This window comes from Hyaena hyaena, unplaced genomic scaffold (genome assembly GCF_003009895.1).
Source record: "Hyaena hyaena isolate Hyena2069 unplaced genomic scaffold, ASM300989v1 scaffold_0, whole genome shotgun sequence".
NCBI classification, from domain to species: domain Eukaryota; kingdom Metazoa; phylum Chordata; class Mammalia; order Carnivora; family Hyaenidae; genus Hyaena; species Hyaena hyaena.
This window is the reverse complement of record NW_024080632.1, coordinates 13,602,293-13,621,335: the sequence shown is the minus strand read 5'-3', so window position 1 is coordinate 13,621,335 and position 19,043 is coordinate 13,602,293. Positions and strand designations below refer to the sequence as shown.

The 19,043-nt window shown below is 51.5% G+C and overlaps 1 protein-coding gene across 1 annotated transcript in view; it reads right to left on the bottom strand.

Moving 5' to 3' along the window:
- The window catches only part of WSCD2 (WSC domain containing 2), a 119,034-nt gene that overhangs the window by 37,848 nt on the left and 62,143 nt on the right, over positions 1–19,043 (bottom strand). The window contains exons 2-4 of the mRNA XM_039250619.1: positions 17,283–18,142; positions 6,131–6,245; positions 1,464–1,648 (exon numbers count right to left, since the gene is read on the bottom strand). Of these exons, the coding sequence (XP_039106550.1) occupies positions 1,464–1,648; positions 6,131–6,245; positions 17,283–17,661 (679 nt within the window). The 5' untranslated portion in view covers positions 17,662–18,142. The remainder of the gene's footprint in view (positions 1–1,463; positions 1,649–6,130; positions 6,246–17,282; positions 18,143–19,043) is intronic.

Genomic DNA, 19,043 nt, shown 5'->3' with positions numbered 1-19,043 from the left:
TTGGAAAACAGAACACATGATCAAGCAGAGCAACAAGGAATTGTCATCGACAATGGCATTCCCGTGGAAAATGCCTCTCTCTACGTTCTGCCAAGCCCGCCCATGTGGGCAGAGAACATTCTGGGTAGGCGGTGTCAGTTCTGCTGAGGTCTGAGGTCTTATTATTCAAAGTGTGGTCCCTGTCCAGCAGCCTAGCATCACCCGGGAGCTCTTCAAAATGCAAAATCTCACCCTGACTGGCTGAATCATAAAGTGCACTGTACCGACATCTCTGTAGGGTTCATGGGCACATTCAAATTGGGGAAGCGCTGGCCCAAGGGTTAGAGACGTGGCTGTGGGTTCCTGTCCCTGCCTCAGGGACTGCATCAGAAGGATATCTGGGAGAACGCTAGTCCTCCATCTCTTGTCAAGGTCGTCAGCAATGTTCAGAGGCTTGCAGGTCACTTTTAAATACATTGTGCGTCCCATGAGAGACTCTTGAATGCTGACAAAAACTGCGGACTGATGGATGTGGGGGGGAGGGGGGGATGGGCATGGAGGAGGGCACTTTGGGGATGAGCACTGAGTGTTATGTGGAAACTAATTTGACAATAAACTATTTGTAAAAAAAAATTAATTAAAAAATAAATAAATAAATACATTGTGCGTCCTTGGGAAGGTTTACTTAAACTCCATAAGCCTCAGTTTCCTCGGTGGAATAATTAACACTGGTAGCCACTTACAGAGGCTGTTAAGGAAGAGAAAGGAAACTGGGCCTGTGGTGACCTTGGCATGGTGTCTGGCACACAGCAGATTCCTGCTAAACAGACATTAACTGTTACTAAGCACCCAGGAGGGTGGGACAATGGGACAATGTCTGCGGAAGAAGGGGCAGCATCCATGGTCTCCTGCTCACTCCCCTCCCTCCCTCCATGTGGAAACTGGAGAGTATGTCCAACAAGACTGCAGCAGAGCGCTAAAGACGTGGGCTCTGGAACTGGTGTTAATCCTCTGCTGCTTATGTGACCCTGACCCTCGGTTTCCTCTCCTGCAAAATGGGAGTCAGAGAATAACAGCGCCTGTCTCCAGGGTCACCGTGAGGATGTGCTACTCCACAGAAGGCACTTTGAAAAGGCCCAAGTGTTACGGTCATTATCTTGGTCTGCATCATCATTAGGCACAGTATGCTTTCAGAAAGCCAGGAAGGCAGGCCGAGCTCAGGCTCTGGCTCACTTTGTCAAGTGGGAAGACAGGAAGGAGGAGGTCAGAAGGTGGGACAGGAGGCAGCTCTGGGTGCGAGGGCGGGGACACAGCGCGTGGCAACATTCGAAGTCCACGGATCACAGGGCTCTGCAAGCGCTGCGGTGGAAGATGGGCGGGCGCTCGGCGGTGGGGAGGGCTGGGCAGCCGCAGCAGGCGCAGGGCAGGGGGCAGCCGGGCCTGCGCAGAGGACTCGCAGACAGGGGCGGGGCCAACTCACGTACACCTGCGCGCAGACTCCTGGGCCAGCTGCAGCCGGTAGACCGACAGGCGGTTGGCGCCGCCGCACACGCCGCCGCGCTCGCCCTTGCACTCCATGTCACACTCCGCCTCGCTCACGTTTGTCGCCTGGATCTTGTGGCCGCAGTAGCACTCGGCACCGAACTCCAGCCCGGCATACAGGTAACCCCTGGGGAAGGCTGCTGTCAGTCCAGGGCGGCTACCACCACGCAGACCCCCAGTCTCCGGCACACGGAGGCTCACCCAGTCAACGGGAGACCCGGGGCAGTGGGAGGGCTCTGGGGACAAGGACCCGCGGGGACCACCCACCTGCCGTCATCCCCATACACCTGCCCACAAAGCCGCCCCGTGTCCTACTGACACCCACCTTATACACTTCCATGCGTGGCACTTAACACACGCGCGCGCGCGCCCCTCCAAGCCTAGGGTCCTTCTGTCCCAACCCACCCCCTTGCACCTCCCTGTCGAGAGCCCTGCCCTGATCACATCTCCAGAGTCCAGCCCCTGCATTCCAGAACTATCCCCTAGGAATGATGCCCCCATGTCCCTTGAGAAGAGCTGGAAGGGAGGGAGGAGGCAGGGACTCCTATCCCCTTGGTCACATATGCAGCCAAGGAAAAAATTCCTTTTCCTAAAACAAACCAAACCAAACCAAAACAAAACTCCAGGCACTGCAAGTCTTTTGACTTATTTTCTCCTTAGCCTTGGGATTGTTTCCTAAAAAGGACTTCTTGTGGACACTGTTCTGTAAACAGATGAAACGGCAAGGCCTGCCCTTGGCTGCAGAGGGTAGGGGTGAAGGGAGAGGTTTAGGATCAGCCCTCGTCAGCCCCTCTTGCCTCGGAGGCGGAACCAGAATGCTCCTCCAGCAGCAGCCTGCAAAATGCTGGCCACAGAAGGCTGACCCGAGGGGAATGGCCGGCTCAGGTCGTCGTTCTGGGTGCCCGCGGGCTGCTGGAGAAACAGACCCGCCCGGACTAGTGTCCTCACACGCCTCAGCTACATGGGTGGCACCAGCCCTTGCTTGCTGCACACTCACCTGGCCGGATGCAGGGAGAGCAGCTTAAACCAAACGGGCGTCTTGGTGCCTGAACCCCACCGAAATCCTGGGGCTCGGCTAGCTTCCTTCCACCCGCTTTAGTCTTCCCGTCTCTCTGAAGCCCTTGTTCCAGGGTGCCTGGACCCCTCTCGTGACACTGGCCCCACTCACAGAAGGAACAGTTCCCAAGGGAAAAGGAAAAAGCACTCCCCGTGGGTGCTCCAATTCCAGAGCAGGTGGGAGCTTCCTCCTCACCCCCACCCCCACCTTGGGCAGGAGACAGCTGCCACGTCAGGATACTAGGACACGTCTGTGCAGTGAGGACCCGAGGCCTCCGGCCACCAGCCGTGTGCGTGCCTGTCAGGAAGGGACTCTCCAGCCCCATCCAAACTCTCCGACAGCTGCAGGTTCCCGCGGTCCCTGATGGGGACACAGAGGTGGAACCATCGGCTAATCCCATCCCAGGCCGCACTCTCTGACACTCAACAACTGTGTGAGATGATAAACGTTGGTTGGTTTAAGACACTAAATTTGGGGATAATTTGTTGCCCAGCAATGCATAGCTCATATGGGAGGGGAGGTGGAATTATCCTCAAGGCCACCGGGGTGTCCCTGGGACTGCCTCAGACCACTGATCCCAATAACCCTCCTGTTGCCTTTGCCAGAAGGATCTTTCCAGAATGAAAACAGATCACACCTCTCCCCTCCCTACACCAGCCCCCGCCCCCGGGGCTTCCACCACATGCAGATAAGTTTCCAGATGGCTTGGCTCAGCCCCACCAACCCTCCTCTCTGGGGTTCTTTAACACAGACAGCCATTCGGATCACCCAGGGACAGTTTTTTTTTTTTTTTTTTTTTTTTTTTTTTTACAAATAGTTTATTGTCAAATTAGTTTCTACATAACACTCAGTGCTCATCCCCAAAGTGCCCTCCTCCATGCCCATCCCCCCTTCCCCCCCACATCCATCAGTCCTCAGTTTTTGTCAGCATTCAAGAGTCTTTTTAAATGCCACACCTGGCTCCCACTTTGAGACAGTCTAATTTGATTGGCACTGTGAGTCTAACGTGTGGCTGAGTGTGAAAATCAGCAGAGCGATGCTCCCACCATGGTCCCAGGGCCAGCAGAGTCTGCACAGTCTCGGAACTTATAAAAAATGCTGACTCGGGGGGGGCGCCTGGGTGGCTTAGTTGGTTAAGCGTCCGACTTTTGCTTGGGTCATGATCTCGCGGTTCGTGGGTTCAAGCCCCGCGTCGGGCTCTGTGCTGACTGCCAGCTCAGAGCCTGGAGCCTATTTCAGAGTCTGTGTCTCCCTCTCTCTCTGACCCTCCCCTGCTCACGCTCTCTCTCTCTCTCTCCTAGAAATAAGTAAAACATTAAAAAAAAAAATGCTGACTTGGGGCGCCTGGGTGGCTTAGTCGGTTAAGCGTCCGACTTTCGCTTAGGTCATGATCTCGCAGTTCGCGGGTTCGAGCCCCGCGTCGGGCTCTGTGCTGACTGCCAGCTCAGAGCCTGGAGCCTATTTCAGAGTCTGTGTCTCCCTCTCTCTCTCTGACCCTCCCCTGCTCACGCCATCTCTCTCTCTCTCCTAGAAATAAATAAAAAAAATTAAAAAAAAAAATGCTGACTCTTGGGCCATACCCCAAGCCCACCAAATCAGAAAGTGAGGACAGGGTCCAGCGATCTGTTTTGCACGACTCCGGGCAATGCTGATGTTCACTGCGGGCTGAGGACCCTCTCCTAGGTCCAGCCTCCCTGCCCCTCCTCTCCCCTGCCCCACTACCTACTACTTCATTCTCAATGCCTGGCATCGGGTAAATGTTGAATAAATATTTGTTGAATGAATGTACACCAGTCTCATGATTAATACCTTCCAGCGGTTTCCCCTTGCCCGTGGCCAAGCCATATGCTTTAGATGGCATTCAAGGCTCCATGTCAGCAGGCTTCAGCCAGCCTTGCAGCTTCCCCTCAAGAGAACTTCCCTTGGACCTTCTATACTCCTGCCCCCCACTGCCTACACAAGGAGGCTTGGTATTTAGGATGTTGCAGGATCTCTGTTCTTTGAGTGTGCCGTTATTTCTGTTCTCCTAGGACTACCTAGAAAACTCCTATTCATCCTTCAAAACCTGGCCCAAGATCTCACCTTTGTAACTCTTCCTGAGTCCTCCGTTCCCTCAACCTTCACGAGCCTCCTGTACTTTATACAGCACCCCCAGCCTAGCACCTATCATGCCTTGATGTCTCCATACCCCGCTTTCCTCAATCTGTGGAATGTGGGTCACAGGGGTCTCGTGGAGGATACAATATCTGCAAAGTGCCAAGAGCAGTGCCTGGCATAGGGAAACGCCCACCACGTGTAAGCTCTTGCTTTTCTACTGTCCAAGCCTGTTCATGCCTCTGTCTTCCCAGCTAGCTGGGGAGCCCCCAGAGGGCAGGGCTGTGGCTGACTCCTCTCTGCGTCTCCTGCACCTGGACGCACACATGGTCAGCAATAAATATCTGCTGAACTGAAGTGGATTCTGTGACTCATCCTCTGATGCTGCCTTGGCCGTCACCTCCTCGGAGTCTTTCCTGACACCCCAGGTGGGCTGGGGGCCCTCTTCTGCATTTCCAGTCCGCGGTTCATCTCATCTGGACCCCCACCCCGCTCCACTGCTCTTCTCTATCTACATGTCTGTCTCCCCATCAAGGCTGTGACTCCATGAGACCATGGACTCTGTGGAATTCACCTGTGTCTCCTACGGTTTAATACATAAATTAATGAATCAATACCATCGAGGGCTCAGAGACTTTCCCAAGCTGGAGAGAGCCCTGGGCTCAGGCAGACGATTATAAGGGGGACAGGGTTTCCTCGTGAAGGACAGGGAAACCCACTTGCTCATTTCTACTACAGCCATGCAGCTGAGGTCCTTCAGTTTGTGACCTCAGGGCCAGCCAGAGTCTGAAGGTGAGCATGTTAGTAGCCTCTTCACAAGCCACTAGAGGCCAAGGCGGCAGTGCTGGGGCTCAGGCCTGGACTAAGGGTCCCATCCCCACCTGCCGGTCTTTTGGGGCCTTGTCTACCCTTGAAAGTCAGCTCCCTCCCCCAGGACGTGTTCTCATCAAGAAAATCGTTTTCTTCTTCAGTGGGGAAAACTGTGTTTCTCCCTGGGGGGAGGACAAGGGATTAAGTACCCCTGGCCCCCAGGCTCCCATCTAACCCCTCCCATGGACATCTCACAAGCCCCACTCACAGATCACACCTGTGGGCTTTTCCCCCACACCAGCTCAAGTCAGGACCCTTGCCCACAGAGTCACAAAGTCTCCTGCACACACAGCCACTAGTATTTAAAGACCATTACATATGTGCACGAAGCTCACAAACATAACCTGCTGACCGTGCACGCTGCACATACAAACTTGCACCCGGGCCACAGTGTCACACAACTCCACGATCACACGCTCCCACAAACCAACTCCCAAACAGCCCTGCTCCCCTGCACGCAAGCCCAGGCACACACACACACACCCTTGTATCACACTTTCCTTGGGGCCATGGGCTCATCCTCCACTATGCCCTTCCATGGAAGGAAGGGGTCTGAAATGAATGGGGCCTGGGACGTCGGAACCCTACCGTTCTGCACAGTTGTCCTGGCAACGGAAGATGGTCATCTTTTTGTAGTCGAAAAAGGACACGCCTCGCAGGGCCCGGCTCTGGGTGTCATCCAGGTAACAGCCGATGTACTTGGCTTTGGGGAGAGGAGAAAAGTCAGATCTGGCTGGGGACAAAGCAGAAAGGGTTTTGCAAACCAGTGGCCACCAGTGTCCCTCTGGTTATATGGCTTTCTTGACCTTTTGGTACCAGTTGCTCCCTCTGAGCAGAAAAGCAGAAATGAGAGACTGAAAGTCCTGTGTGCTGGCTGACCCTGATTCATAAGGGCAGTGCAGACCAGCAGAGGCAGAAGGGACCCTTCTGTGTAGCCAGGGTTAAGGCCAAGCCCCTGGGCTCTCTCCTCCTGACAACTGAACACCCAGGAAGCCAAGCCAGGGTCATTCCCTAAGCACCAGGCAGATGAGGCCCATATTAAGACAGCCCTGAAGAGCTGAACACAGCTGTTAGCGTGTTGTCGTTTCTACAAGCTGCCTTAAGATGTTTATTTTTCCTTGGACCTGTGGACTTGGAGATCTCAAAGGCACTGGGTTAGAAAATACTAACCCATCAAAATGGAACGATCTGTGTCAATGTTTCTACCATAGTGTCTGGCACACGACAGGCACAAAAGTAAAATGAGTGGAACGAGAAACTGGCCATTCACTGTGTTGTGCAGCTACTTTACAGTTTGCCTACATGCGGGCCAAGGGGAGTGTGCTTTCATCCAAATGAAGATTTTAAATGACGTAAACCACCAGTAATAAACCATACCCGTTTTCTCAAAGTAGGAGCTGTGTTCCTGTACTTCAGGGTAAACAGTAATCTCACATGAAGACCACATTTTACAGTTTATCCAAGTCTTTCCCCGTATATTCTCATCATTATTATAATCTGGACGTGCGCTGTCTCACTGAATCCTTACAATGATCCTAAAAGGTAATTACTGGTATTCCCACTCTATAAGGAAGAGGAAACTGAGGCCCAGGGAGGTGAGGTCACTTGCCCAAGGAAACACGGCTTGTACCTACATAGCGAGGGTGGACCGGGCGATCTGGCTGCAGAGCCCATGTTCTGAACCACTGCCAACTTCTGAAATCCAAAGATCCTTGCGAGGACCCACGTGAATAGTGAGCTGCACTGGCGTGTTCGTGCCCTTAGAGGGCTCAACAGAGGTCCAGAAAGGTCACATGTCTGGCCCGAAACCCATGGCTTGCTGGCGGCAGAACAAAGATTGAAGCCCAGGTCTAGGGGACCCCAAGCCAGCACAGTCTCCACTATTCCACTCGGAAGTGAGCACAGGACTCAGTCAGCCCTCGGGATTAAACAGCCCCCATGGGGAAATGACTGCAGAAAGTACCCCGTGCCCCTTGACCACTTGCCCCGGCTGGCCTGCTGTCTGTTTCGGCCATGGGCTGGTGACCCCTTCACCCATGGTGGAGGGCAGGGTCTGGCAAAGGGCGTGGGCTCGCTCCTGAGCAGCCGTGCCCCACGGTGCTGGCCTGCTAAGCGCCGAATCTGTCAGCCCCGCTGGAGACGTGTGTTGTCCTGATGGCTCCGAACTGCTTTTCGAAGACAGAGGTGATATGGTTGACTAAGAACAGTCCTTCTTTAGAGGGAAGCGGGGGCCCCCCTGCAGCGGGCACGTCAGATGGTGACAGCTCTGGAGAAGCCCACACCTTGTCGCCGTGCTTGTTCACAAATGTATGTCCCTGCTGTCGCAGACGGGAATCCCAGCCCCGACTGGGTGTGGGCGCTGTCCGCACCTGAGCTGGGGGCAGACCCTCTGCTGAGGGCGTCACACTAACTTTAGGCCAATAATTCACTAAACGGCAGAGTGTCCGGGGACATACTATAGAAGGGATGAGAGGAGGGGGGAAAAGAGACTGGGGGGGGAGAGAAAAGAGAATTTAGAAGAGAGAAGGAAGGAGGAAGAGACAGGAGGGCGGGCGAAGGAGGGAGAGGAGGAGGAGGAAGAAGGTTTTTTGGCAACATGAGGTCTTAGTTGTCAGATCAGAAGATAGTGTGGGTGGGTGGGGGTGTGTATTGAGCATCTACTATATGCTCTCTACTATGGGCCATTCCTCCTTTTTAATTTTTAAACATTTTTAAAAATTTAATTCCAGTTCAGTTAACCTACAATGTTAATAGGAGCTTCAGGCGTACAGTATAGTGACTCAACAATTCTTTTTTTTTTTTAAGCAAATTTTTAAGTTTATTTATTTTGAGGGTGAGCCTGAGTGGGTAGGAGCAGAGAGAGGAGAGTGAGAATCCCAGGCAGGCTCTGCTGCTGTCAGCACAGAGCCCCACATGGGGCTCAGACTCAAGAACCGTGAGATCATGACCTGAGCCAAAATCAAGAGTCACTCACTTAACCAACTGGGCCACCCAGGTGGCATCCCCTTCTGCCCTTTTAAAAAGTAGGCTTCATGCCCAGTGCAGAGCCCAGTGCAGGACTTGAACCCACAACCCTAAGATCAAGACCTGAGCTGAGATTAGAGTTGGACGCTTAACCGACTAAGCCACCCAGGTGCCCCTGATTCAACAGTTCTGTACATTACTCACTGCTCATCCTGATAAACGTACTCTTAACCCCCAATCCCGTTTCATCCATCCCTCTACCCACCTCCCCTCTGGCAGTCATCAGTTTGTTCTCCGTGGTTCAGAGTCGGTTTCTTGATTTGCCTCTCTCTCCTTTTCTTCTTTGCTGTTTCTCAAATGCCACATACAAGTGAAATCTTACGGTGTCTTTCTCTAGCTTATTTTGCTTAGCACTATTTTTTAAAATTCATATTGTCACACGCTTATTGACCCATTTCATTGATGAGGAAGCCAATTCCAATGACCATGACACCTGCCTGCCTTAGAAGTGGGTCTGAGTTTCGGCCTATGGGGTATGTTCTGACTGGTCACCACTCACGTTACTTATGTTTTTCCTCTTTTCTCAGTAGAATTAGAAGCTATGGAATCTGCCCAAGTTCTGATACCCTGTAAGGTTCTCGTTTGTTACTGAAGCCCAGGTCTGGTCTCCAACCATTTTAAACGTGGGGAGGGTCCACTTCCTTTTGGCCCCAGGGTCACTAAGAGCCACACCGAGACCTGACTGAGAAAACTGCTAATGTTCCTGAGATGCTGGGCTTGAAGCCAGACATGCTGTGGTGTGGGATGGTCTCACCTAAGTTGGGGGGGGGGGGGACATTTGGCTATATGTGGGACAGTGGACCGTGCTAGATGAAATGTGTGTTATCGAAGTAACAACAGTGAGAGCGTACATGTGGGTGTCCACTCTGGAGTGTAACGATATTGTCTGCATCTTCAAAGCGCCCCCTCTTCCTATTTTTCTATTAATAGACCTGACCCGCCAATTACATTGTCCCTCCCACCAGCCAGTGACTAACTGATTGCTCCAGGAAAGGGCATGGGGCCCACACTTTGGAATCTTACAGATCAAAGACAGGAGAAAGCCATCTGCCTTCCCTGGATTATGACATCGGCAGTCTGCGAGCCCAGAGCAAGGTGCAGCTGAGACAGAGGCAAGCAGAGATCAAAGTCGGAGACAGAGAAAGGGCACAAATCGCTCCTCTGAAACTCCAGTCCGTTCTGCAGCTGGTTGACAAGACAACCCATTTTCTTCTTTAGCTTAGTCTGGTTCAGGATGGGCTTCTGTCCCTTGCCATCAGGGTAGCACTAATGTATCAATACTCCAGCCACCTGGCCTGAATCCACCCAGCTAGGAGGTTTAGACCAAGTCCATGCCCATGCCTGTCGCTCCAAAGCGGCTCTTCCCATGTACCACAGCAAGTCAGGGCTTGGGAGGAGGACATTTCTGTCCCCGCCAGAGAGACCGCCCAGGGGAGGGCGGGAGAGAGAGGGTCCCTTGGAAGACAGCTGGGATCTGACCGTAGCCTGGGATTTTAAATGAGGTGTCACCTGCTCTCTGTCCCTCCCTCCAGGCCAGACATCAGTCTGCAATGTCTCAGACAACAGGTGCTCAAAGGCTTTTTAGATGAACAGACCATCCTCTGCTTCCTCATCTGTCAACAGGAAGGGGGGAAGAGAGACACAGTCCCTCCTTTATGTCCTGGAGGGACATTTCTACACAGGCGCATTACACACTGACCTGATGAACCGGCTGAGCTCCGTGGTCAGGAAATGGACAATGAGTCCGATTCCTCCCTGTCTGGGGCAAGTTCGGGTTCCTTCTTCCCCCACACGTGCAGGGTGTGACCAACAGCACGGTCAGGCCCACCCCTGGCATCTGTCACCCTGCGGACCTCATCAGTGCCCTTACCGCCAACCTGCCTCAGCCAGCACCTTGCCTTCAAATCCTGCTGCTGCTGGGGAGGTTAGGTATGTAAAACAGGGGGAAAATCACAGGCACTTGAGGGGGAATAAATGACCAAGTTCACATAATCTATCAGCTCGTCCCTGCAGATATCCAAATAGCGCTGAAATGGCAAAGTCATCCCATTAATCTCCAGCACGGGAACCAGTGAGGGCTGAGCCCCAGAGAGCACAGGCATCTGGAACAGAGCACTCCCGACTGTGGGGGTTTTTTCCTTTCCTTTCCTTTTTGCCTTTTGTTTCCATGAATCTGCCCTTTCAGGAAATCATTCTCAATAAAAGTAACTTGTTAAAATGATAACTAAACATGAACCACTTTATATTTCTCTGATTTACAGTTTGTGAGTAGATTCACAAACAGGAGGCATTACTCTGCACTAGAAGAAAAAAGTTGACCAGATCTGGGTTCCACTCCTGACAATGGGGTGCCCCTGCCGTGTGACTCAAGCTCTTGGAGGTAATGTCCTCTTGCCCGGAAAGTGGGAATAAAAAAAGAGGTGACATGGGTTGGACCGTGTCCCCCTCGCCCTGCCCGCCTCCGCCAACCAAAAATAAATACAAAGACAGGTTGAGGTCCTAAGCTCAGAAACTCGGTGTGTGACCTTATTTGGAAACAGGGTCACTGCGGACACCATTTGTTAAGGTACAAGGGCATACCGGAGTGGGGACAAGGCAGTCACTAGGACTGGTGTCTTTATAAAAAAAAAAAAAAAAACGGCCACCTGAAGACCCTGAGGCAGAAGGAGAATGCATGAGAAGATAGAGGCAGAGGCTGGGGTTTTGCAGAAGCAAGCCAAGGGATGTCAACGGCTGCTGGCCACACCAGACGCTGGGGAAAGGGATGGAAGTTTTCCTGTGGGGTCTCTGAGAGTGCACACCCCCACAGACATCTTGATTTTGAACTTCTGGCCCCCAGAACCGTGAGAAACCACATTTCTGTTGCTCTGAGGTACTCTGTCACCGCAGCCCCGGGACGCTAATACCTGGGGACTGTTAAAACGGACTGTAAACAGGATCGATCTACGCGTGGAGCCTTAGCGCCAGGCTTGGCACAGAGTAGGAGAAGCTTAAGAATTATCTTCTCTGCCATCTTGGGATTCTCCATCCTTCAAGATGACCCCTCCAGTGCTGCTCCAGATCATGAAACGTTCTGCTCATACCTGGGCTTTTGTGGGGCTGTGGGGATGCATCTTTCACTCTGGTCAAAGCCTATATATCCTAGACTCAGCTCAATAGTCTCCTCCTCCAGGAAGGCAGCCATGTTGGGGCACCTGGGTGGCTCAATTGGTTAAGCGTCCGACTTCAGCTCAGGTCATGATCTCACGGTTCGTGGGTTCGAGCCCCGCGTCGGGCTCTGTGCTGACAGCTCAGAGCCTGGAGCCTGCTTTGGATTCTGTGTCTCCCTCTCTCTCTGACCCTCCCCCGCTCATGCTGTCTGTCTGTCTCTCTCTCTCTCTCTCTCTCTCTCAGAAATAAATAAAAAACATTAAAAAAAAAAAACAGGAAGGCAGCCATGATACACCCCCATGACTGAATGGGATCCCTCCCTTGGGATCCCAGATCCCCTGGCCCAGCCCGCTGCAATGCTTTTCTAAACCATTTTCCAGGTACTGGGAAACTTACTTTTTCAAGTAAGAAGAAATTTAAACTTATCATAGAATTTTTAACACAATGAAAATGTGCTGTCATGGGGGGAAGCAAGATACGATGATATACATATATATATATATATATATGTATGTATATACACACACACACATATATATATATATACACATAATATATATATATACATAAATAAACTATGTGCTTCGGAAATATGCTCATGAAAGAAAGAGACAGGGGTGCCTGGGTGACTCAGTTGGATAAGCATCCCACTTTAGCTCAGGTCATGATCTTGTGGTTTGTGGGTTTGAGCCCTGCTGTCAGCACAGAGCCTGGAACCTGCTTCGGATTCTGTGTCTCCCCCTCTCTTGGCCCCTCCCCCACTCACTTGTGCTTGCATGCGCTCTCTCTCTCTCTCTCTCTCTCTCAAAAATAAATAAATATTAAAAAGAGAGACAGGAAGGTAAGACACCAACAGTGTTGACTGTGGCTGCTGGTAGAGGCGGCTCTGGGCCATTTTTATTTTCATCTCTTTCTATACATTTTCACTTTTCTACAATGAACGTATATGATTTCAATAATTAGGAAAAAATATGTTTTGAACTTATAATTTACTGTTTAACTTGCCTGTGTTCCCCCAGGGGCTCTGAATGTTCCTTAGAGGGGAAAGCTGTGTTGAATCATTCCTGTGTCTCCACCTCCTAGCACTGGGCAGGGCACATAGCAGATGTGTGATAAATATGGGGTGGATGGATGGACTGATGGAGTGAGTTAGGGACCATATAGCTCAGTGGTTAAGAATAAAAGTGTTTGGGGCGCCTGGGTGGTTCAGTTAGTTAAGCATCTGACTTCAGCTCAGGTCATGAACTCGTGGTTAATGAGTTCGAGGCCTGCTTGGGGCTCTGTGCTGACAGCTCAGGGCCTGGAGCTGCTTCGGATTCTGTGTCTCCCTCTCTCTCTGTCCCTCTCCCACTTGTGCTCTGTCTCTCTCAAAAATAAAGATTAAAAAAATTTTTTTTAAGGATAAGAGCTTTAGACTCAGACAAAATTGGATTGGAGTCCACTCTGCCTCTTACCTGTGTGACACTAAGAGAGTCGCTTAACCTCTCTGAGCTTTCATCTGTGAAAGGGGCTCAAATTCCTACTTGATGTGAGGCTGAGGGTCTGGATGCATAGTCTCTGACATAGACCAGACCCCCAACAACCTGCAGCGACAGCATCTTCAGCTGTAGGAGATGAGGAGCCCCATTGTTTCTTCCAAGAACATGGACAGATTCTCCCCCATGTCCCTCTTCATGTTCAGACTTTAAAATCAAACTGGATTTGGCCTCTGGCTCTGCCTGTGACTAGCTGTATCACCTCGGGCAAGTCACATCGCCCCTATGCTTCTGCATCTTCTTCTGCAGAATTACAATATTGATAATAATAGCTGGCACGTATTAAGTGCTTACTGTGTGCCAGCCTCTGAGCTGAGCGCTTCCTGCGCCCTGTGAAGTGAGGTGGTATGGTTAAGGTTCAGGTGTAAGACTCAAACCACCAGGGTTCAAATACCTCCAGGGTTCAGTTTACCCCCTCCTCCAGCTGAACAACCTAGGGCAAGTTACTTCACCTCTCTGTGCCTCAGTTTCCCCCCTGTAAGATGGAGGTAATAACAGTGACCTCACTGGGTTGCTACGAAGATTATATGATATAAGACATGCAAAGTACTTGGGAGAGTGCCTGGCATTTGGCACACAATTGATTTATCTTACAGAATCATCACAGCAGCCATCTATTCTTATGTACTTCTTATCCCCAAAAAGAAACAGAAGCTCAGAGAGGTGAAGTGACCTGCCCAAAGCTGCACAGTCAGCATGCTGCAACATTGGAAGGTACACTCTGCTCAAAGCACAGGCTCTCCCAATGCCGGGGGAGGTCAAGGACGCAGCAAGGTGCGTGGCATATCATAGATGCCAGTCCACCCCGAAGTCAGGCTTCCCACCCAGTCCCAGCCCAGCCCAGCCCAGAAGCAGCTCCTCCCGCCCCTCTTGGCCCCGTGATGGGCTCTGAATCGTTTGCAGCTCAAGTCCTGCATCACCACATCAAGCAGAGCCCTTGCCAGCTTCAGAGAAAAACCAAATGTGCTCAGCGTCAGGTCAGAGAAGCGTCTCATTTTTATTGGCGTTAATCTAATATGTTGTCTTTCCTCGCTGAACTCTGAATAAGTTAATCAAGGACAGGCTGGATTTGTGTTTTCTTAATAACACCAGCTGATTCCAAAGGCTGCCTGCCGTGAGCTCTGGGCTCCGGGCCTTTTTCTTATTTTCTCTTGCTTCTCTCTTTACACTTTATAAAAATACATAAGATTTCCAGGGGCAGAGAGGTTAGCATGGTATAGGAGAAGGCTTGCAAGCTTTGGAATTAAATGAATCTTGTTTCAGGTTTTAGTTCCTCACTTCTACCCATGTAACCTGCATTTCTGAGTTTAAAATTTTCCCATTTGTGAAAGAGAATAGCAAGTGTCTAACTTTCTGGGTTGGTGTGGTAATTAAGGCAATGAAGCTCTTACAATATGGTCTAGCCCATAATAATCCCTCAATAGATAGTAGCCATTATTACTACTACTGATAGTAACATCTACTATTAAGTGACCTATTATTATGAACCAGGAGATGTGATACCATTTTACAAGTATCCTTTCCCTTCAAATACGTGAAGAGTAAACAGCACGGAGGCTGGTGTAAAGTAGGTGTTCGAGAAATGGCAGTTATTTCTAATAGAAGGGGCATTGATAGTTCATTTTCACAACAAATGGGAAGTGTTGTGAATGTTGTTGGTATCAGTGTATCACAAGGAACTCCCATTCTATCGGGAGTCCTCAACAAGCACAGGTGATCACCATTCACCTAAGGGGCCTGATAGGGACCATACCCAGGGGGGCGTCAGGGACAATTTCCTGGAGGCGAGCTAAGCTGAGAGCTGAAGGAAGAGTGGAGCTGACCCTTGGAGGCACTCCAGACAGAGGGATGTGTCCATCCGATCATTCCTTCATTCTGCAAGTAGGTATTGAGCCCTGGCTCTGGGCCAGGTGCTGTCCCAGGTGCTGAACGAAGAGAGTGGGTGGTGGGGGAATAGGACGGGCAACATTTCTGCCCTCATGGAACTGACAGTCCAGTAGGGGAGGCCGACTACAAACAAGGAAGAAACACATAAACAAGACGCTTTTGGATGGTGGTAAGCGCTGTGACAAAAATAAACCAGGAAATATGGTTGTGACCAGGTACAAAGTAGGACTGTTTAGTTAGGAAGGCCTCTGAGAAGGCAAGGTTTGACTGGGGACCCAAAGGAAGGGAGGAAGGGAGCCATGCAAGGATATGGAGGAAGAGCATCCCAGAGATAGAAGGAACTGGTTAAACAAAGACGCTATGGTAGGAACAGGCTTGGCACATTCAGTGAGTGGCAAGAAGGACAGTGGGGCAGGTGTGGGGCGAGTGCTACAAGATGACGTTGGAGAGGTGGCCATAATAGGGGGCTCTGTAATTTATCCTAGGTGGGGTAAGAGCATGTCTTAAGGTGCAGGCTTGTGACAGATTCGGGGTCTACAAACTTCTAGGGTTTGGGAGTGACTAGGGAGAGATACAGCTGGGTGGAGAAGAGAAGCCACTTCACAACCTCACCTGTGCCTAGAAGCTGGGGTCCCTTCCGCCAGCACATCCATGAGGACTTCCTGATCACCTCTAAGACCTAACAATGTGCCAAGCACCATGCCAGGTACTTTCCTAACCACTGTCCCAGTGAGGTCTCAGGAGAAGCCCAGAGGGGAGGGGTCATTATCCCCATTTTACAAATGACAAAACTGAGGCGTGAGAAGGTAAAACCATTTGCCTGGGCCACACGGCTGGTTGGGACAGCACTGGAATCCAAATCCAAATCCCCAATCTGTTCTGTCATGTCCCACATTCTCTTCCACCTCCCTGTGAATGCTGGGTTCTTACAGAGGCAGAATTCTAGGAAATTCCTGAGCGTGGGAAGGTGGGGTCCCCTGGATGGCTATACTAAGCCCAGTATAGGGTGGGACTGAAGCTGGGGAACGTGCTCCCCGGTGTGAGTCCCCGCCACTAATCCTGCTTCCTCCACGGCGGAAGAAGGGGTTTTCCATGAGCTGAATCACAGCTAAAGTGTGATATGCGGCAGGGAACACAAAGGCTGGGGAGGTTTTCCTTCTGTCCTGATTGGTGCCGGATCCCCTCAAACCATCTGGCCTGGATTCCCCAAACGTGCATGTGTGTTCATCTGAAGAGCTTCAGGGTTGTGGGCTCCTCCCCCCACATGCTGGTCAGAGGGGCGGACATGAGTAGGCTCTGGGAGACCGTGGGACGGGGCGGGGGGGGGGGGAAAGGGGCAGGGTCTGTCTCCATTCAGACCAGAGGCTGCCACTCCCCAGCTGTGCAGCCTTGGGCAAGTATCTCCCTTCACCAAGCCTCAGTTTCCAGATCTGTTAGCTGGGTCCGAGGTATAGTAGAAACCAAACAAGGTAATACGCTCACAGAGAAAAAGCCCTTTTGGACTGAAAGACCAAGGAATGCAAGGAAATATGTCCACGGCAACGATATCCTCCAAGGGTCACCACCAAGAGATCTGGCAAGGTAGACCGAAAGGCAATGTGGCAATGCAGAGCCACGGCATGCCACGGAGGCCAGAGCTCACGGGGTTCTTGAGCCTTCTCACAGGGAATGCCGCTTACTAGCTATGTAACCATGGGCTCCTGGTGCCTCAGTTCCCTCATCCTTAAAATGCTCATAACAGCACCTTCTATAGAGTTGTGGTAACAGTTCAATACACTTAAAGTGCTTAAGTACCTGACACATCGTAAGTGCTCAGTAGATGCGGTTTTAATTTTCAAGTGTGTTTATTTAACAAGACTAAAAAAGGCTACAAGGAAATGTCAGACTTTGAACTTTGACAGATGTAGGGTTCAAGTCCATGCATGGCTGCTTACAAGCTGTGTGACCTTGGGCAAGCTATATACTCTCTCTGGGCTTCACATTTCTCCTCTGAAATGGGGATGATAGCGACCCCCTGGCATGTCTAGAGCTGTGACTATATGGCAGGTGAGATCCTATTCAACACTGAAACCTGGTGGCTGTTACTGTTATTATTCTCACCCCCTCCCTTCCCCTTGGCCACCTTCCCTTTCGGACCCTCTTACCTCGCTCCTCCTCCTTCTCCCGGACGATCCTTCCCTTGAGGGCTCGGCTCCAGGCTCCACCGTAGTCACCCAGCTTGGCCCTCTCGCTCCCGTCCTTGCCCTTGAACCAGGGTCCGTACCTGCGGGCAATGCTCGAGGCTTCCCCTGCGTCCCGGAAGCCTCTGCCCAGATGCAGGTCACCCAAGAAGGGCAGCTCAGCGCCCTCGGCCTGGACCCCCACAGCGGGGCTGGCCTGGCTCTGGGAGATGGCAGGCTGGCCCACAAAGCCAGAGTGAAGGAAGACCAGGCTCCCAGCCATCAGGTAGAGCACCAGGAAGGTAAAGAAACGCACAGGCTTCCTGCGGAAGTACCGCTGGAATTTGAACCAGAGCTTGGCCATAGCAGGATCATTCCGGACTGGCTCGCTGGGGCGTCGCTGGTGGGGGGTTTCAGGAAGGGGATGGAGGGGGCCTCCCTTAGGGATGGAACCCACGGAGGTCTGAGTCTTACTCTTTCCGTGAAGCTGATGCTTGGCTGATGCCAAGAGAACGGAGCCCTCCTGAGGTCAAGGTGAGCTTCTTTGAGCCACAAGAGGGACCCCACACCTAGGAGTCAGTCCCATTTTCCTACATCTTGTTCCTCACGTCAGAAGGCTCCCAGAGAACTTTGATAATAACAGTCACAGGAGGATTCTGTCAGTCACCAGCACTGCAGCTCACGTCTTTTCTTGGCTCCTCCAGCCTGTTGGAGCTAGATTATTTCACTGAGGGCCATTTTCCGGCCCCTTTCCCAGCTGGGGGCCACGCTCGGTGTGTCCACCTGGTGGAAACAGAGGCCGCCGGGCTTCCATCTGCTCAAGCATTAGGGCTCAGGGCTGCTACCTGCAAAACAGCATGGACACAGGCTTAAGAAGTCTCCTCATGGAGGCCAGAGCACAAAGTGTTCTTGAACCTTCTCACTGGGAATGCAGAGCCCCAGGGAAGGGGAAGGGAGGGGCCGAAGGCCCGATGCACCCCGCTGTGCTTGGAAGGAAGCCCCGTCCTGGGTCTTCTAGAACACCTGCCTTTTTCTTTAAGCCAAACTGGTAATCTGGGACCTTGTCTCCTCCTGGGCCCTCATTTTCGGACAGACTTTATCTCAGACAAGCACAAGTTCCTAATGTCCCACACATCCTATTTATTTGTCAAACGTACGCTGATATGTGAACTATTTCAAGTCTGAAAAGTACTTCCTAGGTCCCTGCTGAATTGCCTGCTGGACCTGGCTGGTTCTGAACCAGAACAAATTCATTCTTTTTTGCTGTTGTGCCAGCAAATACTTAGTGAGCATCCAGCCATGTAGCAGGTACTGTCCTAAGCGCTGGGGAGAAAGCGGTGAATCAGAGATACAAAGTCCCTTCCTTCACAGGGCTCACATTCCAGTGGGAGAGATCAAAGCCATAGCCCCTCTCCTCTATCCAAGGAAGAAAAAGAAAAGAAATCAGGGTGATTTATCAACACAGCCATCACTCGGCCTTTACTGAGCATCTATAATCTGCCCAGCTTTGTGCCAAGCCCTCTACATGCATGATCTCACCTAGTCTTCCCATTGTTCCTAGGGGAGTAACAATGTTCCCACTTCACAGATGAGGAAACTGAGGCCACACAGCCAGTGAGTGGTGGAGTTGGGAACTGAACCCAGGACAGTCCAAATGCAAAACCACAGCCCTTAACCACGACCTTTCTGACTCCGCTTTTGTCCTACATGGACTAGATATCACTTGGGGATTCAGGGAATGGGCCC